Genomic DNA, 23788 nt, shown 5'->3' on the forward strand with positions numbered 1-23788 from the left:
AAAGAACATTGCTGGAACAGAAGAATGTATTTGTTCTCAAGAGATATATGCTAAAGTATATGAGGTGAAATACCATGTCATGATGCCTACAAATTAACTCTCCAAAGGTTCAGCAAAGAATTATGTATGGCGAGGGAGAGGAAGAAAAAGGAGGACAGAGGGGAGGGAGAGCTTTAAGGGAAGGAAGCACTTCTGCCTGCCTTATGCTTGGCGCACTAAGTAATTATAGAGGAATCAGAATATAGTATGATTCTCAGAGTCCCTTCCCTCTACAGCTCACTAACTAGATGGGAAACCATCTGAACTTAAGCAACAACCAGACAGGCAGTCTATTGAATAGTCAAGTATGTCTGAAGGTTTGTGTTAGATAACAGTAAGAAGAAGGAGGTTAAAAGTTGGGCCAAGAACATTGGTCTTTATGTTACGCTGGTCCCTGAATATTCTACATGAAAAAACAGACCAAGGTAAGAAATATTTGGGAAACAATGCATCCTACTCCTTGATCTCACAGATTGCCAATGTACATTAGCTTACTGAAGGTTCCTAGAAGCCTTCAGTGAACAACCCATTTAATTTGTGTAATTCATTGCTTATCAATTTTAACAAAGAACTCTGTCTTCAAGGGAAGTTTTCATAATCCTGCCAAACTTCCATGGAATGTACTTTTGGAAATGCTGCTAAAGCAACAGAAACACCTAAAGGTTTCTAAGCTGGGGAATAATCAAAGTGGTCTTTAAGGAATACTGATGGCTACTGTATAGTCAATGTTCAATGTTCCAGACATTATGATTAGAGGTTTTACATAATCTCATTTCAAACTTAAGAGGTAGTATTTTCCTTATAGGTGAGAAACCTGAAATTAAAGAGTCCTAAAATCACAATGCTAGCCAGTGGAAGAACCAGAATTTGAATCAAGGTCTCTATAATCTTAACCTTATGTCCAGATTACCTATGCTAGTCCCAGTTGAACTAGCAGATTATTTAAGTATCCTAGTTAGGATGATAAATTATGAGGTGACTCAGTTCTGACTCCAAATTCATGTTCATAACCATCAGGCTATACTACCTCTCAAAAAGAAGATTTATTAGGCATAGGTATTATAGGATGATTAGAAAAAAAGTGGAAGCAGAGGGATTAATGAGTTTTGAAACTGGCTAGGTAAGAATTATTCTGAAGCAGTGGTTGTGAATTGGGGCAACTGCATCCCTCTGGGGACACTCAGCAATGCCTGGAGACATTCTGGGTTGTCATGATGGGGAGGAGGGGTAAGAGAGGTGTGTTATGGGTATCCAGTAGAGAGAGGTTAGGGTTGCTCCTACACCTCTTACAGTGCACAAGACAGCACCCTTGCCCCCAACAAATAATTATCTGGCTCAGTGTCAATAGTGCTGAGGTTGAAAAACTGTTCTAAATTTATGTATACTCAGAATGAAAAAAGTCAAATAGCCTCCAAAATCACAAATGAAACAAGCTCCTTATTCCATCTCATTTATGAAACACAACTTCCAATACGTTAAATTAGAAAAACTGAATCATCTGTGTCCTAGAACCTTCCTCTGTGAAAAGAATCCTGAATTTACATACAACAATATTAACAATCAGTTCTCCTTAATGTGTAATTAATGGCAAATTTTCAAAAAAATCTAAGTAGCTTTGATCACTTGCTATCCATTAAGAACATTTTTGATCTGATCATATGTAAGGTGTAAGGAAAATGTAAAGATATGAAGAGCAAGACACTGTTGTCTTAGGGGAGAAAAGGCAACAGTATATAATAAAACTTGAATAGATTAAAACAAGTAAAATCCAAATGAAGAGATTAAATGGAAAATTGTAATTCCTGGGATTATGGAATAAAAACTTGAATTTTCCAAAATTAAATCAGGTAAAAGTAGTTTTACTGGATTTTAAGGATGATATCTACAAGCTTAAAAAAAAAAAACCACCACAACCATAATGCTTTGGTTATATAATAAAGCTACTTACTAAAGCAGCAACGTACACTTTGTAGACAGGGTCAGCACAGACCATTGATAAAACGTTGCAGCATGCCTCTACCACGTCTCCTGAGATACTGGTCTGGGAAGACCCACTGGTGGCTCCAGCGCTCGGGCTGCTTCTACCATTGCTCCCAGAATTTCCAGTGCTCTCCCCATTTGCCAATAGCAGAGCCCCACTAACATCATGGGAAAGACGCCTGAGAGCCATCTCTCTTACATTCCAGTTTCTAGAAAATAAGCAGCCAACGAGTTCCATTCCAAATACCTATAATCAAAAAAACACAATGAATTTAATGTGAAGAAAAACCAATAAACCTGAAGTATTTGGAAATAAGCATGATTTTTGAAAAATTGCGGACATTTCTTAAGTCTCTATCAATCTACGCAGGTTCAAATATGTCTAGCCACTTATACTCAAGTTTAACTGGTAATTATCAAAAGCCCTTAATATTTATTAGCTCAAATAAAATTAAGAGTGAACTCCATTAAGTAATTAGATGGATATTTATACATTTCTGTACTCTTATGCTTACCAAAGAAAAAAAATCTGTGAAGTACCCCAACTCTGAATTCATATTATGGTAGTTACAGAGAAAAAACTGAAGATAAAGCCAAATCAAAACAGGCACTGGACTGTCCAAGGGATACAGAGTATTTCTCCTACAGATGACAGTGGTAAGTCAAAAGCTTTTAATGTGATTTCTGTCTTGTAGAAAAAGGTAAAAGAAAAAAACACTCAGCAAAATTAGATGGAACTATAATGAATGGAGTGGAAAAATCTAAAGCCAAAAGGAAAAAAAAAAAAAAAAAAACTCTTGTGTTCAAATCAGCAAAGGATAATGATATGCCTAGAATTAAAGTGCATGTTGGGGCGCCTGGGTGGCTCAGTCACTTAAGCTACTGACTCTTGATATTGGTTCAGGTCATGATCTCACGGTGGTGAGATAGAGCCCCATGTCAGGCTCTGCACTGGGTGTGGAGCTCGCTTAGGATTCTCTGTCCTTCTTCCTCCGCCCCTTCCCTGCTTGCACTCTCGCGCTCTCTCTCAAAAAACAAACAAAAAAACAACACATCATTACCATGTCTGCAAAGCCAGAGTCCCTAAATAACGGAAAGAGTACATGGTCTTGACATTATGGGACAATTAACTAAAAGTAAACTTAATGCCTAAGAAAATTTGTCATATGAAAATTTTTGAAATTTTAGAGATGAATAAACACCATTTGGGGGAAAACAAATGACTTATTTATAGATGTTTTAAGTTAATAAAGGAGAATAAATTAGAATATAGTTAAATTATTATATGCCTGGCACTCACTGTTAAAAAGCATACTATGATCAAAGTCTTAATTCTGTCTTATATTCTTAGTAAAAAACTAGGAATAGATAACATTAAGTGCAACCTAAAGCTTAAACAAAACACACTAGACCACTGCCTTGAAAGAATAGCATCCAATAGCTCAGTATCAATTTGAGAGTTCTCCTGAGGATTATAGATGAGGGCCTATGTTAAATATCATTAATGAACCAGTTAAAATAAGGTATGTTTATTAAGTTTGGAAATTTTATTAGATTCATGATAGGTTGATTACATGCTGAGAAGAGTTTCAAAAGCTGCAGGACTATAGTGGTCATAAAAAGAAAAAGGAAATAAATCCTAATGACATATAAACTGAATGAGTTAGTGTGTCCATTGACAAATTTAAGTTAAACAGTATTTAACAGATTATTGAAAATATTTTACTTCACTTATCTACTGGAGATATTGGTTTGGAATTCATTCATTCATTCATTCATTCATTCATTCATATTTTACAGAGAGAGTGAACGAGGTGGGGAGAGGGACAGAGGGAAAGACAATCTTAAGCAGGCTCCATGCTTTGCGTGGAATTCAACACGGGGCCGTATCCCATGAACCATGAGGTCATGACCTGTGCCAAAATCAAGAGTTGGACACTTACCTGACTGAGCCACCCAGGCACCCCTGGGATTCTACATTTTTAAACATCATGGACTAAAATAACAAAGAAAAATCACTAGAATCCAACCAAACAACCAGTAGAAATTCTGATTAAGGAAGAAAAAAATATTTCATCCAAAGAGAAAATAAAGGAATAGGAACTGCCCTTACAAATAAAAATGACTAATATAAGGCAAATATCATACATTTTTTTTCAACCACTCAGCAATTATTAAGCAGCTATTATATATATGCCATGAAGACACAGAAATGAGAAATAGTAGGAATGGGATTAAACATTTGAATAAGTTAGCACTGAAGGGGTCTAGTGTCTATCCTTGGATAATCCTTAATGTCTGATGGTTCTAGAAATGGGCAGTGAGGCTCCAAAAATTTTTGAAATTTAAGCTCTATAATAAGCAGCATAGTATTTTTTTCTTTTTCTTTCTTTCTTTCTTTCTTTCTTTCTTTCTTTCTTTCTTTCTTTCTTATTTTTTTTCAATATATGAAGTTTATTGTCAAATTCGTTTCCATACAACACCCAGTGCTCATCCCAAAAGTGCCCTCCTCAATACCCATCACCCACCCTCCCCTCCCTCCCACCCCCCCATCAACCCTCAGTTTGTTCTCAGTTTTTAAGAGTCTCTTATGCTTTGGCTCTCTCCCACTCTAACCTCTTTTTTTTTTTTTTTTTCCTTCCCCTCCCCCATGGGTTTCTGTTAAGTTTCTCAGGATCCACATAAGAGTGAAACCATATGGTATCTGTCTTTCTCTGTATGGCTTATTTCACTTAGCATCACACTCTCCAGTTCCATCCACGTTGCTACAAAAGGCCATATTTCATTCTTTCTCATTGCCACGTAGTATTCCATTGTGTATATAAACCACAATTTCTTTATCCATTCATCAGTTGATGGACATTTAGGCTCTTTCCATAATTTGGCTATTGTTGAGAGTGAGCAGCATAGTATTAACACCAAAGGTAGAAATTTCCATCGAGTAAGAGTCATGATGGAGGCAAAGTAAAAGTATTTTCTTAAACTATAAACAAGTGGGAGACAACTACATTAAGTGGTCTATAAAGGTTTATTTGAGAAATGAAGAACAAGAACCATTTACCTGAATCCATGGCTCAGCTAAATCTTTGTAAGCAGGAGGAATCTGCTGAGTTCCATAATGAGTAAGGTTAAAATTGCTCTCCTGACTCCTTCGTTGTGATCCAGCCAAAGGCTGCTGCTGTATGGTTTGCTGCTGTGCAGCTCGCAGGGAAGAAGGGGAATCCACAGGGCTTGACAACTCATGGCTAATTGAAAATTAACAAAACCTTGTTAAAAATAATTAACAGATTTAAATAACATTTAGGGAACATTTTAACTTTTTGTTAGATACGTCCAAATCATTAATTCAAAACTGTTACCTGTAGAAATCGTGAGATCTCCATTTAGACCTACAAAGGGGACATATTAAAGGTTCTCTATTTCTTCTACATTCTTCTGCCCCTGAAAAATTAAAGGGAAGAACTTTACAAAAATATAAATGCTTAACATTAAGTAGTTATATATAATAATTGTTGCTCGTGGCTAGTATAGGTTTATATTGAAAGAACCTCAAAAAACAACCTGATCAGGTATTTACCTAGAAGCAGGCAAACACAGTAGGTTAAATTTTATTCTGATGCACATACCTCTTGCAAATGCTGTTTTTTTAGTTACAACATGTATTTTGCTAACTATTTTTCAAAACATTCTGCCCACTTGATTACCTGGTAATGTTATTTCAAACTTGCTTTGATGTTACCCTGTCACGCCTGCCCAGGTCTTCTACCTCTTCACCTCCATGTACACTTCAAGACCAGAATCATGTTTCTAATTCTGTGCACTCCTTCCATTACTATATGTATCACACTATGTTACATTTCTTTGCTCACACAGCTCATCTCTTAAAGGATCCTAAACTCCAATTCATTGAAAACTTTACCTAAGGGCCTAGATATACTTCTTTTCTTCTCTCCCTAGTCTCCACAAAAGTCATGTTAAAATCCTAAATAATACAGTTGGCTCATAGAGCAACTATTCTGAGTGAGCAGGGGGAGGAAAGAGCCACATACAGATTGACATGCAGTGGTGATGCAGCTTGTTCCTGCAGCCGTCTTCACACACAGTAAGACTTTCTTCATCAAGCATGCCCAACAAGCAAATAGGACACATCTGTTCCTCCTCATCTTTGATACTGTAAGGAAGGGGAAATGAAAGCATTAAACAGAAAAGAATATAATACAGAATTAATGGCATAGCTAAAAACAGTTTTGGATTCTTTACAATATGAAAAAATAGAAATTCTTGTTAGGAAATCTTGCATACAACTATTTGAGAAATTTATTTTTCCTATTAATTAGTAGAGTAACTTTAAGATTTTGAGTTAAGCTTTCCTTGCTATGAGTACAATTCAGTATATAAACTATAATCTTAAGAGACCCATGTAGCCCCCAGATTCTGCTGTTCCTGAAGAACTGGTCTGAATGAGTGATAGTAAAGTAACAATTTCCTAAAAAATGTTCCTAAAAGCTAAACAGGTCTAGCAAAGTCAGGATGCATGATTCCTCAGGTGAAGGCATACTTACTAGTCAGTCTCTCTCCCTCCTGACTATCTGCCCCTTTTCTTTATCTCCTTTCATAATTAAGGAGCTACATGGAGTGGGGAAATGCTGTCAAAATATGCATGCAGCAATGACAAAAATTAACAAATATTGGAGAAATTATTTATACAACAATCTATAATAAAAATATTAATGGCAAAGATGATCCCAGCTCAAGTAACTTTTCAAATTACACCGAAATTAGCTTACTCAAAAGATTTAGAAAAAAAAAAATTCCACAATTCAGTCCCACTGCAAGTATAACTTACTACTGAAATGCTTTTCTGACTTAAAAAAAAATTCCATCCTGGAATTTTTCTGCTCATCTTTTTACAGTATATATTTTGTAAACATTATTTAGATCATTTATCTATAGAGATGTACAATTTCATATTCTACTTGTTACTAAACTCTTCATATACATAGTAAAAATTTAATGGTGGCATCATTTTCCACTGAGTAGATAGATCTAACTACATAAGCATTTATTTATTGTTGGACAAAAGTTGTTTCTGTATTTTCACATTTTAAGACATAAGGAGAAACCTCTTTGTGCCCACTTCTACATTTCTGATTTTCTTTTCTTTAGCAGTTTTTTCAGGAGTCAAGCCATGTGAGTAGAGAGCAGATATTAGCATACTACAAGGGGATCAAATTAGCCTGTGCCAGCTTTTGTAAACAAAGTTTTTTTTGAACACAGCCATCCCCATTCATTCACATATCTTCTTTGGGTTTTTCAGCTACAAGGGCAGAGATGAGTAGTTGTGACAGAGACCCAGTGAACCTTAAAGCCCAAAGTATTTAAAGTATAAAAAAGTGTAATAATGCCACTTATTGATAACCATTAAAATTTTTGGTCATTATAGTATGTATGTACCCATAATACCCTTTATATATATAAAAATTGGGTTCATGCATGACATACAGCATTACAACTTAGATTTTGTTTCACGCCATTCAGTATTCTTCAGAAGCATAATTTTAACGGCTGCATGAACTATTCCTAATATGGGTATACTTTAACCACTCCCTTGCTCGATGTTTAAGCTATTCTCAATTTTTCACAATACTGTGACAGTCATATATATAAATCTTGTGCATTTCTCAGATTAACATTTTTTTCTTAAAAAAAGGTACATTTACTGGATCAACAAACACAAACATTTAAAAAATCACATTTTTTTTTTTTTCCAGAAAGGCTATATAGCACTTGACATACAGTGAAGCAAATCCTTACACGAGAACTGAATGGTCTTTATTACAAAGTCTCTAAATAAATCTGATACCTTTTTTTTTTTTTAATGACCATTTTCTTAGTTATCAGGTTAACTAAACCATTTTCATGTTTGTTTCAATTTTTTTTTTTTAAGTTTATTTACTTATTTTGAAAAAAGAGAGAGAATCCCAAGCATGCTCCACACTGTCAGTGCAGATCCCAACATGGGGCCTGACCTCAAGAACTATGAGATCATGAACTGAGCTGAAATCAAGAGTCAGGACGCTTAACCAACTGAGCCACCCAGGCGCCCTATGGAATTCTTGTGTCAATACTGTCTTCATGCCCCTTGCCACTATGTACTGGGACCTTAGGTTCCTGTTTGCAGCTTTAATTTTTTTGGTAAAGTTTTTAAAGTATATTCCAATTGTCCTAATTGTTTTTTTACTGTTTCCTATATAATTTAAAATTAATACAATGCAATCAGGTTTCCAGATAAGTTTCTTTTTATTTTAGTCTTTAGATATAAAAATTTGTGATTACATGAAACATAACCTACTTAGCAACACAGTATAATCTCAGTAAAATCTAGATTATAGCTTCTGTGGTTTCTCTGCATGGATACATTAATCCAAATGAATTAATATCCATAGTATGGCCAGCCCATATTTGGAAGGTACCTTTGTTTATTTTAGAGAGAAACTTTCTAACTTAACTTTGGCTACCTGGTTTTAAACATTTTTTATTTTTTCCAAAATAAAAAGCTACAGGAATGTCAACCAAAAGGAGAAAGGGTCCAGAATAAGTTTGGGTCAGGAAGCTTGAGAAATAAAATTCATTCTTTTCATCTATTTAGAAGAGATAAGTAGTAAGAGAAAGAATTCTGAACTAAGAGTCAAGATGCTGAGGTTCTGGTTCTGCCTTTGCTCACCTGAGTGGCATGACCTCTTTTGGCTTCACTTATCATGGAACCACATAAACTAGAAATCTCTAATTCCCAAAAAGCTTGTAAAACTCTATGATTCTAAAACAAATTCATTTAACCAAAAATAAGGAAATTCAAACATTTACTTTTCCTACAGGTGAAAAAACTGGTCTCTCCATTTTTCACAAATCCCTTGATCTGATTACTTTCTATTTGTGAATTTTGAAGTAGTTACAATACATAAAAAACTGATGGATGAAGATGGGATTTAATCACTTAGACCCGTGCTTCTCAAACAGGTGCCTCAGGAACACATAGGAGGTGCCCTTTTAAGAAAAGCAGCACTCTTTTCTGGAGTGATTTAAAAAACTCATTTTTGAGGGGCGCCTGGGTGGCTCAGTCGGTTGAGCATCCGACTTCGGCTCAGGTCACGATCTCGCGGTCCGTGAGTTCGAGCCCCGCGTCGGGCTCTGGGCTGATGGCTCAGAGCCTGGAGCCTGCTTCCGATTCTGTGTGTCCCTCTCTCTCTGCCCCTCCCCCGTTCATGCTCTTTCTCTGTCTCAAAAATAAATAAACGTTAAAAAAAAAAATTAAAAAAAAAAAACAACTCATTTTTGAGGCTTCGGAGGGAAGATGGCGGCGTAGGAGGACGCTGGGCTCACCGCGCGTCCTGCTGATCACTTAGATTCCACCTACACCTGCCTAAATAACCCAGAAAACCGCCAGAGGATTAGCAGAACGGAGTCTCCGGAGCCAAGCACAGACGAGAGGCCCACGGAAGAGGGTAGGAAGGGCGGCGAGGCGGTGAGCGCTCCACGGACTGGCGGGAGGGAGCCGTGGCGGAGGGGCGGCCCGCCAGCCAAGCAGAGTCCCCGAGTCTGGCTGGCAAAAGCGGAGGGGCCTGACGGACTGTGTTCCGACAGCAAGCGTGACTTAGCGTCTGGGAGGTCATAAGTTAACAGCTCTGCTCAGAAAGCGGGAAGGCTGGAGGACAAAGGGAGGGAGAGCTGCTGAGCCCCCGGACAACAGAGCTCAGTTTGGTGGGGAACAAACGCGCTCGCCAGTGCCATCTCCCCCGCCCATCCCCCAGCCAAAATCCCAAAGGAAACCAGTTCCTGCCGGGCAACTTGCTCGCTCCGAGCAAACACCCAACTCTGTGCTTCTGTGGAGCCAAACCTCCGGCAGCGGATCTGACTCCCTCCCGCTGCCACAGGGCCCCTCCTGAAGTGGATCACCTAAGGAGAAGTGAGCTAAGCCTGCCCCTCCTGCCCCCGTGCACCTTGCCTACCCACCCCAGCTAATATGCCAGATCCCCAGCACCACAAGCCTGGAAGTGTGCAAGTAGCCCAGACGGGCCATGCCACCCCAGTGAATCCCGCCCCTAGGAGAGGGGAAGAGAAGGCACGCACCAGTCTGACTGTGGCCCCAGCGGTGGGCTGGGGGCAGACATCGGGTCTGACTGCGGCCCCGCCCACCAACTCCAGTTATACACCACAGCACAGGGGAAGTGCCCTGCAGGTCCTCACCACTCCAGGGACTATCCAAAATGACCAAACGGAAGAATTCCCCTCAGAAGAATCTCCAGGAAATAACAGCAGCTAATGAACTGATCAAAAAGGATTTAAATAATATAACAGAAAGTGAATTTAGAATAATAGTCATAAAATTAATCGCTGGGCTTGAAAACAATATAGAGGACAGCAGAGAATCTCTTGCTACAGAGATCAAGGGACTAAGGAACAGTCACGAGGAGCTGAAAAGCGCTTTAAACGAAATGCAAAACAAAATGGAAACGACGACACCTTGGATTGAAGAGGCAGAGGAGAGAATAGGTGAACTAGAAGATAAAGTTATGGAAAAAGAGGAAGCTGAGAGAAAGAGAGAGAAAAAAATCCAGGAGTATGAGGGGAAAATTAGAGAACTAAGTGATACACTAAAAAGAAATAATATACGCATAATTGGTATCTCAGAGGAGGAAGAGAGACGGAAAGGTGCTGAAGGGGAACTTGAAGAAATTATAGCTGAGAACTTCCCTGAACTGGGGAAGGAAAAAGGCATTGAAATCCAAGAGGCACAGAGAACTCCCTTCAGACGTAACTTGAATCGATCTTCTGCACGACATATCATAGTGAAACTGGCAAAATACAAGGATAAAGAGAAAATTCTGAAAGCAGCAAGGGATAAACGTGCCCTCACATATAAAGGGAGACCTATAAGACTCGTGACTGATCTCTCTTTTGAAACTTGGCAGGCCAGAAAGGATTGGCACGATATCTTCAGTGTGCTAAACAGAAAAAAATATGCAGCCGAGAATCCTTTATCCAGCAAGTCTGTCATTTAGAATAGAAGGAGAGATAAAGGTCTTCCCAAACAAACAAAAACTGAAGGAATTTGTCACCACTAAACCAGCCCTAAAAAACTCATTTTTACATTAAACCCAATAAGGAACTTGGAAAAGAAAGATAACGGACAAGAATTTTTATAATACTAGAGACTTGAAAAATTTTTCACACTGGTCATTTTAGGCTATATCATTCAGTATTGTATTGTTCATTCTTATCAGCTAGGCAATGAAAAAGTTTGAGAAGTGCTGTAGATTTTAAATAGTAATTGTGATTAATGGCTACTGTATCTCTTAATTACAATTGATTAGTCTGTTTCCAAGAGTATCCTTGGGCTCTCACAAGTAAAACAGCCTGTAATGAGGATTCCCTGAAAAGATCTATGAAAGAAGTAGTGATGTCATACAATTTAGAGATCCTGCATTTCAAAGTGATTTTGGAAAACCATTTGCCTTGTATATAATTTGTTAATAAAACTATAGACATATTTTTTACACAGTGCTGCACCTTCATTATCTGCAAAAGAGTGATAAAACCTACCTAATGAGGTTGGCCTATGAACAGAATAAGACAACGTATTAGATGCTTGGCACAAAGTAATGATTGATAAATAGTAGCCACTTATATTTATACTTGCCACTTGATTTTTCTTGTGAAATGACTCTACTATATTCTGATATTTAAGGTGCCATTTTTCAACAGTGTGGTTTTTCAGGATGAGAAGTCCACATATATATATGCATATATATGTGTGTATACACACACATGCTCAGATGATCTATGTTGTTTACCCTTGATTTTAACTTCAAAGCCAAGGTTCAATAGGTCAATTACTTTAGAGCAGCTTAACAAGTAGGTATAAAAAATTACCTCTAAAATTAAAAAGTAACACTAGATTAATGCTTTTAATTCCTTAAATAGTACTAACCTGTTTTCTGAACTAGATGTAGAAGTACTAGATGATGACAATGTATGAGAATTTGACATGCGTGAAACAAACTTCTGGATGGTGTTACGAGATGGAGCTTTGATCCTTGAGCTACGCCTACTGTGATATTTCTGGAACAAACTTTCAACCTAACATTGAAAAAAAAACAGTAACAATGATATTCATGCCATAATAACATATAAAGAATTCTATAGAGGTTGAATTATTTGTCTTTTATTTCATAAGTTTTTCACAAAGCCAATTTAAGAGCTTCAAAATAACAGCAGGTCAGTGTTCACATTCTTTTCAGTCTGGAGGAAAAAGTCAATAGATTATAAGAGATAAGGCTCAAATAATTCTTCTGTGTCTTTATAACTTCAAAATGACTCCTCATGGAGAAGTGTCAGGAATGAGCCATAAAAATTTATTAACAATTTTACTCTAAGGTACTTATTAAAAATTACCTCAAAATTCTTTAAAGTTTTTCTCCATAACATTGGGTCTGAAGGTTCTAGTTGAAACACCCGGAGCATAACAAATAACAGATGGATACAAAATGTTCCACGTCCACAGCTGCAGTTCTAGAGAGTTAAAAGAGAACTTATGGGTTAACAAATCTCTGGCTCTATTAGAATTCCTAAGATGATCACTTTTTTTTATATTTCCAAGTTTAACAAAGTTTTCTATTTGCTTCATTATTATTATGTAAGATATATAAGGATAAGCAAGAAAAGTCTATGTATGAACTAATCTCTTATTTTTGGTAAATTTATTAAATAGATCAAATCTGTATTCTCAAGTAGAAACCTTCACAAATACATTAAATAAAAATGTTTATCAGCCCAAAATATTTTTTAAACTCACTTTAGTTTACTGAAGAGAAATAAGTCATCTAAACTTAAGAAGAACAGATACTAATAAACTGTAGAATGGTGAAAGATCCTACCTGAGGCCCAATAAACACCCGGTATTTATTGTCTGGGCTGTCTCCTCCAATCAGGAAAGAGTTGGGTCCTATTTGTTGCAGTAAGTACAGCCTGGCCCGCATGACTTTGTTTACACGGCGGTTTGTCTCCTCAGGGCTGTATGGTGAGAAGCCATCCGGGGAAGGGGCTCTTCTAGGTGGTGTGATTCTCCCGCTCTGAAACTTCATAACATTGTTTTTGCATTAGGTAAATTGCTTACTTATTGATAAGAAACACTTACCTTAAAAAAAAGGTCGTATCAGATGGCCATGTGGCATTTTATATTCTGAAAAAATGCTCCCAAATATAATGGGACAAAATGCATATTGCAAATGCTTTTATTTGACATACTCATCACAAAGAAACTTCTAAAATCACAGTCATCCCTATAAATAATGATAAATATCTGGCCAAGTGAGACAACCATGTGATAATTTTACAAATTGTAAGTATTTGAGTTCTTTGAAGAGTATTATGTAAACCAAGATGGAAAGCATAAAAATTCACTTAGAAGCAAGCACAATGACTTGTTTCTAGTGATAAAAATTAAATATCCAGTTTCCTCACTTCCACTTAAGGTGTTACCAAATGCTCTTTTGCAAGAGCATATAAATGCTGCCATGCAATTCCTCCCATGGTGCAGTCTGTAGAGAACTAATGGCAAGTGACTTTCCCCAGATTAAGACATCTCACCAAAGGCTGATAAAACTTCTCCTGTGGTGAGGGTGACATATACCACTCTCATTCTACCTCACTGATTCCCCTAGAACTTGGTCTTTCCATCAGTGGTCAGTGGGAATTCTAATTCTTTTTGACACCTAATTTAATCGTTAAAGATAATAAATGTTGGTGAGAACACGAAGCATTAGAACCGTGCTTGTGGGGAAATAAAATGGTACAGCTCCTATGGAAAACATGACCCGGCAATTCCACTTCTAGGTATAAACCCAAGAGAAGTGAAAAGTTATGTCCACCCAAAGATTCATATACACATGTTCACAACAGCATTATATATATAATAACCAAAGAGTGGAAATAACCTAAATGTCCATCAACTGATGAATGGATAAGCCAAATGTGTATATCCACACAAAAGAATGTTATCTTCTATAACTTAAAAGTATAGTACTTCTGGGGTGCCTGGTGGCTCAGTTAAGCATCTGACTCTTCATTTCAGCTCAGGTCATCATCTTGCAGTTCATGAATTTGAGCCCTGTAACCACAGTGACAGTGTGGAGCCTGCTTGGGGTTCTCTCTCTTTCCTTCTCTCTCTGCCCTTTCCCAGCTCTTTCTTGCTCTCTCTCAAAATAAATAAACTTAAAAAAAATGGAGTACTTTTAAACATAAAGAGAAGTAGGTGTATCAGAAATTAGTTTTGAATGTTAAACAACAAAAAAGAGGAAGAATGATATGGCACAACGAATACTTTGTGTTAAAATATGAATGCACATGGCAAAAATTCACACACTGATAATTAAAAAAATTTTTTTTAATGTTTATTTATTTTTGAGAGTGGGAGCAGGGGAGGGCAAGAGTGAGTGGGGAATAGAGGATCTGAAGCAGGCTCCATGCTGCGGACAGTAGAGAGACCAATGCGGGGCTTGAACTCATGAATAGTGAGATCATGGCCTGAGCTGAAGTCGGATGCTTAACTGACTAAGCCACCCAGGTGCCCAATGCACACACTGATAAGTAAACACAGTTTGTGGGGGAAAACAAAACTAAAACAAAGAGAGTATGGATACAACTTATATGATGCTGTGTGAAAGAAGCCAGTCACAAAAGACCACATATACTGCATGACTCCATTTACTGTATATGTAATGACCAGAAAAGGCAAATTATATATAGAGTCAGAAAGTACATTAATGGTTGCCTAGGGCTGAGGATAGACTGCTCATTTGGTCTGGGGTTTCTGGGGTGATGAAAATGTTTTAAAGTTGACTGCTGTGATGGCTATAACTCTGAGTAGACCAAAACCAAGGAACTATATAACTTAAACAGGTAAACTGTACTGTATAGGAATTATATCTCAATACAGCCATTATTTTTTAATAGGCAGTTATTAAAAAAAAAAAAAGTACACGTGTACATGCTATATGATCTAAGTATTCAGACTATGGATTTGCTCACAGATGTGCAAAATGATGTATGCCTAAAAAGTATGTTTGCATACGTTTTTTTAGTAATGAAAGTGAAGAAGGAATATAAATGTCCATTAGTATGAAGTTCATTAAACTATGATTTATCCAGATAATGAAATGCTAAGTTGCTGTTAAATGAGGGGTAACTTTGACATCTATCCTAAAGTGGGAGAGGGCAGGGAAAATGTAATTTGTATGTACTCGTGGTAGACTTTTACTTTGATGGCCCCTATGAACCACACCGCCCAGTACTTGCACCCTTGTGGAGTCCCCCACCACACTAATTCTGGGTTTGCAACTGGCATGTAACTACTTTTGGGCAATAAGGCATTAGGATATAAGGCAGCTTTATAAGAACTTCCACACTGGACTTGCCCTCCTGATACACTTTTTTTTTGGCTTAACAGAAATTTGCTTCACAGTTTCAGAGGTTAGAAGTCCAAGAGCAGATGTCAGTAGGGTGGATTCCCTCTTAGGACTGTGAGAGGAAATATGTTTCATGTTCTCTCTTACCTTGCAACACTTGGTGTTGTGCTGTGAGAACGAAAGAGATGTCAGCAGCCCCCAACTGTTCTAGCATCCCAGCTGAAACACCAGATATGGGAGTAAGGAAGCATTTTGGATATTCTAACTTCCACAGATGCCATGAGGAACAGACAAAAGTCACTCTTGCTGAGCTCCACCTAATTTGCAGATTCATGATTGTTCTTAAGTTTTGTTTTTTTTTAATAGCTCATTTAAAGGTGTGTCAACATAAAGCCAATAAATACTGGTAGGTATCTTGGGCTTTAATGTGAAAAGATTCACTTAAAATTTACTTCTTGAAGGATTTATATGCAAATCTCCCCTTGGTAGGCATGACCTTAATCATTCTACCATTCACTCATTTGCTCTTCAAGTTTAGAAAGTCAATTTTAACTTGCATTTTGCCACTAGAGGTCTCATTCTTTCATTTTCTCTCTGGAAGTTAGCACCTATCATTTTGTAAATCTCTTTGATGTCTGATTTAAAATAGAAGACAGCTGGATTCTCATTGATGCTTCTGCATTCAGTCTGCTGTGATACTATGATCTGGTTAAAGTACATGAAGAAAATGTGGCTTTACAAATATATGTAGCTGGGAAAGGTATTGTAAAAGACAGTAATTATGAACACTCTTTTTTTGATACTACTCCAAAAAAGTGGTTTCTTTTTTTTTTTTATTTAAAAAAAAATTTTTTTTTTCAACGTTTTTTATTTATTTTTGGGACAGAGAGAGACAGAGCATGAACGGGGGAGGGGCAGAGAGAGAGGGAGACACAGAATCGGAAACAGGCTCCAGGCTCCGAGCCATCAGCCCAGAGCCTGACGCAGGGCTCGAACTCACAGACTGCGAGATCGTGACCTGGCTGAAGTCGGACGCTTAACCGACTGCGCCACCCAGGCGCCCCCAAAAAAGTGGTTTCTTAAAGGAGACTGTGATATGGAATCTGAAACCACACCAACAAACTTTTCCTACTGTTACACATTAAAATCCAGATGGTATATCTCACACAATTTGAATGGATCATTTACCTAAGGATGGTTTTGTTTCATCATGCACTGGTCATCAGGAAAATACTGGTTCACTAAGTTATGCAGATCTCTCAAATGTTCACACATTTCACTGTGCGATATATATGGAAAAAAAAATCACAGTTGATAAAATCACTGATCTCATTAGAAAATTCTTTTAAGGACTGGGAAACTGTCAAGCTGACAGTGGTAGATAGTTTTCCAAAATTCTAATTTTTGCTTGAAATCTCAAATTTTACCACTGGTGAAAAAACATTTCCGTTGCCTTCCTTCAAGTTCCTTCCTTCACTTAACTAGTCTTAAGGAAAATGCCAAATACCCAGATGAAGAATACATTTTCTATTGTCACAGCTTTAATTCAGGTGAATGCACCAGCAGCTTTACCCACCAATTTAAATGTTAATGCAGTGAAAGGGGCAAATAACATCTCAGTTTTATTACCAAATTTGCTTTGAGTTAACGGATCCACAGAAAAGGTCCCAGGACCTTCCCTCTTCCCCCAATGTAGGGCTTGTGGACCACACTTTGAGAAGTGCTGCTTTAACAGATGTCTAGCAATATTTTCTGTGTTACAGATGAATCTAAAAATTGTAGAAACTTAACATGCTTGTTGAAACATTAACTTACAGGTACGGGGGAGACTCTCTTTCTCCTCACTCCTGGAGATTCAGATTTCACTGTGCGGCCCGCCGGGGAGCTGCCGGGAGAAGGACTGCGGCGGCCCTTGGGAGCTGGTGAAGTGGTGCTTGCCTGGCTTTCTCCTGGAGACTCAGCTGCCAAGCTGTGAGTTTCAGAACCGTCTCCTTTAATAGGGATTGGTTTTACCACCTAAATTAAAATTCCAATATTCTCATTACTTAAAAATATAAAAAATAAGTAAATTTGAACACAACAGACTAAGAGATGAACTCAAGTTTTTCATCACACAATATTATACAAATATAACAGACAACATATCAACTTTTATTTAGTCTTACTTCAAATGATATAAATGTAAGACTTTTTACCCACAGATTTCATTAACGTAGGCTTTATCACTAGTTAAAATGTTATTATGTAATTTTAGAAATTTAGCATTATCTGTTATTATGTGCTCTAAATCACTTAACATTAAAAATCAACAATCACAGGTTAGTAAACAAATGTGAAAAATAAGCACTTATACCTTCTACAGTTAACTTATTCAACTAGATTAAAGTAGATGTTTTTTCATTTCTATTGAGAAAATGCAGGATCTTTTTTTTTTTTTTTTTTTTTTAACGTTTATTTTTGAGACAGAGAGAGACAGAGCATGAAGGGGGTAGGGGCAGAGCGAGAAGGAGACACAGAATCGGAAGCAGGCTCCAGGCTCTGAGCCATCAGCCCAGAGCCCGACGCGGGGCTCGAACTCACGGACCGCGAGATCATGACCTGAGCTGAAGTCGGACGCTTAACCGACTGCACCACCCAGGCGCCCCGAGAAAATGCAGGATCTTGAAAACAATAATGGGAGTAATTTATGTGCCCAAATAGTCTAATCGATACAAAACCATTTTGCCTTTTTTTTTTTTTTTTGCAATGTTATGTTACAACAGTTTAGACATATATTTCAGAATCACCAAAAGAAGCTAGATATTTAAAAGATCAATCTCTCAAGCACAAATGCAGGCTATAAAACCTGCTATTTCTCAACAGACCTAATCTAGCTATGACCAAAAGGCCATACACTGTAGCCTTAGCCAACCATCCCCGCCTTCCTTCCACTACTCTTCTACTGTTCTACTAGCCAGCTGCTGTGCCTACCACACACGCCTAACCTGGCCTTGTCCTGCACTCTCACTCCCACTCTCCCTTCTAATCCACATCTCTAGCCTGCAGCATACCAGGTAGCATACCTTCACCTGGTGAAAACACCCAGCTTTTAAGGCTCGGTTAAAATCCTACCTTTAACAAAAGTGCCCTTAACTCTGTCAGCCTGACATTTTTCTTCTAAGTCATCATTGCTTTCTGCCCAGTCCACACATTTGGTGTATACTCACAAACTGTTCTGTGGTATTTCATGCCTTTATTTTTATTTATAAGTTGCATTTTCACAACTGGAGATATTTATACCTCACTTATATTTCAAGAAGGATCTGATGTAATTTATATAAGACATAATAAACACAATCAGATTTCCCAAGTAGACTATAAACTTCTTAAGGGTAATATGAAATCTGTAAACTGTAACATACAGGGTAGTATAACTGTGCTAAGGACTACGTGTCAAATGTCTTATTCCACACATCTCTTCCCTCTTTAGCTCTGTCTTGTATTTAAAGATTTGCCAGAAAGGGGACAGTGAGAAAAACCAAAATTTCGTCTTAGAAAATGGAATGTCCTTAGTTTATATGTAATAAAGGATTGGCTTTATTGGCTTCTTTTTAAAAAGTTGTAATTTCTGCTTTATGGTATTCTCAAAAGATTTAGACTCTCCACTAGCACAAGGAGCTCCAGAAAGCAACACATTCAAATGGCTTTACCTACTCAAAAGTTCTTTGTAGTAACTTGGTAGAAATTTACTCCCTTCTATAAGTTATTTCAATAGAACTTTTGCTTTTCTAAGATAAATTCCTGATTTCTTCATCTTTATCCTCTGACATGATTACTAAAACAGTGAGGGGTTCTCGCCATACTACTTCCTATGAAAAACAAATGCAAGAAATGTGGAAGCTCAGCTGGAAAGGAAAGGACTCATGAGTAACACAGCTTAAAAAGCTGGTAGATAAAGGAACAATTAAATATATTCTATACTGGCTCCATGGGTAAACACCAGTAGGTAGAACGTGCAAGACAACACAATGATGAGGGATGTCTATGTGGCTATCAAGCACTTGAAATATGGCTAATGTGGCTGAGGAACTAAATTTTTACTTTATTTACATTTAATTAATTTCAATTTGAACTTAAATAGGCAAGTGGGATGAATGGAGAGCTAGCTGGTCATTTGGCAAGGGTAAAGGTCAAGGGTTTCAAATGTCAAGTGAGTAGCTTGCCCAATAACTTTTATGATTATGCCCACCATCCCTTTGCCTACCCCAAACCTCATCAATCTTAACTTATCTTTGTTTATAAAGGACAAAAAACTTGCTGATACAGGCTGATACGGGATCACTTAACAATTGAGGTCTATCTCCTTTGTAAGAATGAGAAGCACATTTCATAGTATTTGTATACCTTAAAAGAGAATAACCATGGCAAAAGATGGAGTATGACGTTCTCTCCTAATCCTAGTAATCTAGGTTTCTTTCCTCAAACCCTGGGCATCTTTTAAATTTACCTCAAACTCTATGAGGCTATTCAGTTTTTGCTTTCCTGGATGATTTCTGGAACTCAGATCTTTGGATCCTATCTTAGAGAGAGAACATTAGAAAAATTGCTTTTCTTTCTTAAAATACAGTATAAATCTCTACCAAAAGGATTTTAGACACTGACAGTAGGGGGCAGTGTTGCTTTAAGCATTAGCTACCCAATCCAACCAGTTCAGTTTCTAGAACAATTTAAGGTGCTTAATGAGCATAGTTTTAGCTATGTTTTATTCCAAGTGGCTAGAATGTTAAGCAAATCAAATAACTGCACTTAAAATCAAGAAGAAAAAAAAGCTTACAAGAGGATCTACTTATGCTTAATTTCCCATCTCTTCCTATGCTTTCTTCCTTATGGCAGGTAAACAGACACTTACCACAGGGCCCCTCCTATTTCTTCTCTCCAGCCACTCGTGTTTCCAGGCTGGCATACAGGTTGCCTTCAGTTTCTCCCTGATCATTCGTTCTTCTGGGCGATCGTCCATCTTATGCAACCCCTTGAGAGTTTCTTTATTCTCCATCTCGCGACTAAAATGGAGGGAGCAATAAGAAGGAGATTAGTATATAAAAAATTTCCAAGAATAAATAGTATTTTATATTTTCAGTGGACATGTAACTAAAAAGGTAACTGCTAAAACCTCAAACGATTTAAGCCAAGTATGAAAGAAAGTGTCACTGTGAATCGTATATACTCTGTTTTTCAATGTTGTATGGTAATGTGAGTGTAATAGTGCCTTTAAAAAGAAAAGTTCTATTTAGAAGGTGCAGGCTTACTAATACTACTAACACAGACCTTTGTTTACAGGTAGTTAACAAAATGGATCCCAAGACATTAAGTACTGCATTAAGAAACACATTCATGAAGACTGCACTGCTTCCATTTATACCACTCTCACATACTTGAAGTATTTAACAGACAAATATTTAGAAGAGCATTTTACTACTCTAGGATTTCCAATAACTTAAGGATTTCCAATAATTTAAGTAAATATAGATAGAATCTGGTGGATATGCTCATTTTCTGAAAAAAGCTAAATCAATATTTAATAAGCTAAGTGAAACCTAACCACATCTTCTATGATCTCACAATATTTGTTCAAAGCCTAAATGATTAGATTTGTATTCTTGTAACATTATTTCCACATCACAGTATTGGGGACACTCCATATATAAAATGTAAAAATTGGTACAAACGTGACCTTTACTCCATAATATACTGTGGAGTTATCAGAATAAAATAATCTGTAAGCTAGTAATTTTTGAAAATTAATCCTAAAAGGCTCCTAAAATTATTTAGCCTTTAATAGGTAAAGCATCCACTAATTTCAAATACACTTATATCCACATGCGGATATATACAACAGATACAATATACATATGCATGGATTTTAAAACCTGATTCATAAGGAAACAGTTAAAGCATTTGCACTCTGGGAGAAGTAACAATTTAAAAAATACTAATCAGCTAAGTTCAATAACTATTTTGGAAATTCTATAAAGCTACAGAACTGATTTTTCTACATAGATAGGAAAAGGAAATACTCAAGGAAATACCAGAGATGATAGCTGCAAGCTTACTAAAAAGTGAAATGCAAACTCCTCTAGGAATTTTCCAGATAATTACAACCACAGAGCAGCAGTATCTTCAGAGAACCAGCAAAAACTTAAAACTAAATATGCACTAGAAAGTAAATGGTTAACTGGTTTTCCTAAAGCATCAATTCTGGAGGGGAGTGGAAATCAACAAGTTAAACATCCCTGTGCAGAGATTGGTCTAGAGAGTTTTAGGAATGCAAAGAGTACAAAACATTTGAAAACTTGCAAATCGGCATTAAGAGCACGTAGTAGAGTATTTCCATCACATGGTATAAAAAAGCTGTCCAAAAAAAAAAAAAAAAAAAGAGGCTACCTGAGAAGAAAAAAGGTAAAGGAAGGAAGGAAGGAAAGGAAGGAGATTCTTTTTTTTACTTAGAAGTGCCTGGCTGTTTTTCCTGCTCTAATTATAGTATAAAATATAACTTTTGGGGTATATAAGAGAAGACTAGAGAAGGAGGGAGGAGAGGGAAAGGAAGAGAGGAAAGGAAGGGAAGGAACAAGAAAGAAGAAAAGGAGAGTGAGAGAGTAGGGGGTGGGGAGAGCTAAGGGAAGGAAAAGGCAGGGGTAGAGAAACGTTTTCACAAAATTTCATCCTGTTCAGTTACTACTTACCCAGGGAAGCTCAGATTTACAGGCAACTGAATTTATGGGCTGACTGCATACCAAAAATTCACTTACAATTCTCTAGTTTGAAAAGCAAACACTTTCCCCTCCAGTAACAACGTTGCAAGGCGTGGCTAGGTTCCCAGGCTAGTTCTCAAAAAATAAGTCACATGGCAGAACTGCAGTACATTTTACACCAGAAGCTCCTGCACTCCCAGACAAGAGAGCTTATCTTCCCTTTGGTCCTAAATGTCTCTCCTCCCCCACATTTGTTTTAGGAGTATCTCTTCTCCATTCTGTATTTTCAGTGTCTCTCTCCCAGGAACCCACCAGAAGACTCTCCCTGTCTAAACACCTCTTCCTGGAAGATGTGGCCTCCTTAAAGTTGGCATGAGTTGCCTCTTTCCTTTTTGCTTGTTTGAAAATACTGTAATTATTTAAACCAATTTCTCAATAAATAATAGGGAATGAGCAAACTAGTAGTTCAACTTTTACATACATCTGTTTCTTCAGAACAAGGGAGTGAAATGGAAGTGCTGGGTCAGACCATACACAAATTTAAGATTCCTGATAATACTGGCAAATTATCTTCAAGAAAATGTATCTTCCATTCACAATCCCTCAGGTCAAGTTGCCATCTTAGCTGGTCTGTACTAACAGACTCCTAAGGGGGCTTCTTCACTTTGAATCTTACTCCAGTCCAGGTTTCACAGAGCAGCCAGGGTCACTTCCTCTATTAAAACCCTCCAGTGGTTTGCCCCTGGGCTTAGATTAAAATGTTTAAAAGGTCCACTGTGGCTATGCACCATGTGGTCTTATCTCAACTGAAAATCACCTAGACCTCTACCCCACCCTTGTGTTTCTTTCACTGTCTAAAAAACTCCAACATCTTTCCTGCTCAAGACTTCTGCACAGACAGACTTTTGCAGAGCTATTAGCACAAAGGCTGATGCAGGGCTTGAACCCATGAATCCGAGATCAGGACCTGAGCCAAAGTTGGACACTCAACCCAGTGAGCCACCCAGGTGCCCCTTAATGTTTATTTAACTTTGAGACAAGAGAGTGTGAGTGGGGAAAGGGCAAAAAGAGAGGGGGACAGAAGATCTGAAGCTGGATCTGTGCTGACAGCAGAAAGCCCGATTTGGGGCTCAAACTCACCAATCAGGAGATCATGACCTAAGCCAAAGCTGGATGCTCAACTGACTAGGCACCCAGGCACCGCCCCCACCTTGTTCCATTTTTTGACAGCACTGTACTTTTCCTTTAAAGTACTCATTGCAATTTGCAAACCTATTTCCCGATCCCCCATCAAGAACTATAAACTCTATGAAGGCAGGGACCAGTGTTTTATCCATCATTATATATACAACATCTAACAATGTCTGGCTTATGATAGGTATCAAAGCATATATTAAATGAATAATCATGTGTTAACATCTTTGACAGCCCTAAGAACCTTCCTAGTTTTAAAATTTAATGACTACTCATGTTATTCTTTTTATAGTTCTGTTTTTAATTAAGACTACAGTTGCAGTTTAGATGTTATTTAGTAGAGCAATTTTTGTTGTTCCTAAATTAATCTGTAAATATAAACCA

At 37.5% G+C, this 23788-nt stretch overlaps 1 protein-coding gene across 4 annotated transcripts in view; it reads right to left on the reverse strand.

Annotated features, from left to right (window-relative positions):
• MAP3K1 (mitogen-activated protein kinase kinase kinase 1) overlaps positions 1-23788 on the reverse strand; it is a 79470-nt gene that overhangs the window by 14038 nt on the left and 41644 nt on the right. For all 4 annotated transcript variants that reach the window (XM_019414288.2, XM_019414291.2, XM_019414290.2 and 1 more), the window contains exons 2-10: positions 20371-20521; positions 17298-17498; positions 12954-13154; positions 12472-12588; positions 12008-12156; positions 6069-6190; positions 5379-5460; positions 5081-5264; positions 1988-2266 (exon numbers count right to left, since the gene is read on the reverse strand). In XM_019414288.2, coding sequence (XP_019269833.1) covers positions 1988-2266; positions 5081-5264; positions 5379-5460; positions 6069-6190; positions 12008-12156; positions 12472-12588; positions 12954-13154; positions 17298-17498; positions 20371-20521 — 1486 coding nt within the window. The remainder of the gene's footprint in view (positions 1-1987; positions 2267-5080; positions 5265-5378; positions 5461-6068; positions 6191-12007; positions 12157-12471; positions 12589-12953; positions 13155-17297; positions 17499-20370; positions 20522-23788) is intronic.

The sequence above is a fragment of the Panthera pardus genome, unplaced genomic scaffold, assembly GCF_024362965.1.
Source record: "Panthera pardus isolate Hobbes unplaced genomic scaffold, ASM2436296v1 HiC_scaffold_2, whole genome shotgun sequence".
Taxonomy (NCBI): domain Eukaryota; kingdom Metazoa; phylum Chordata; class Mammalia; order Carnivora; family Felidae; genus Panthera; species Panthera pardus.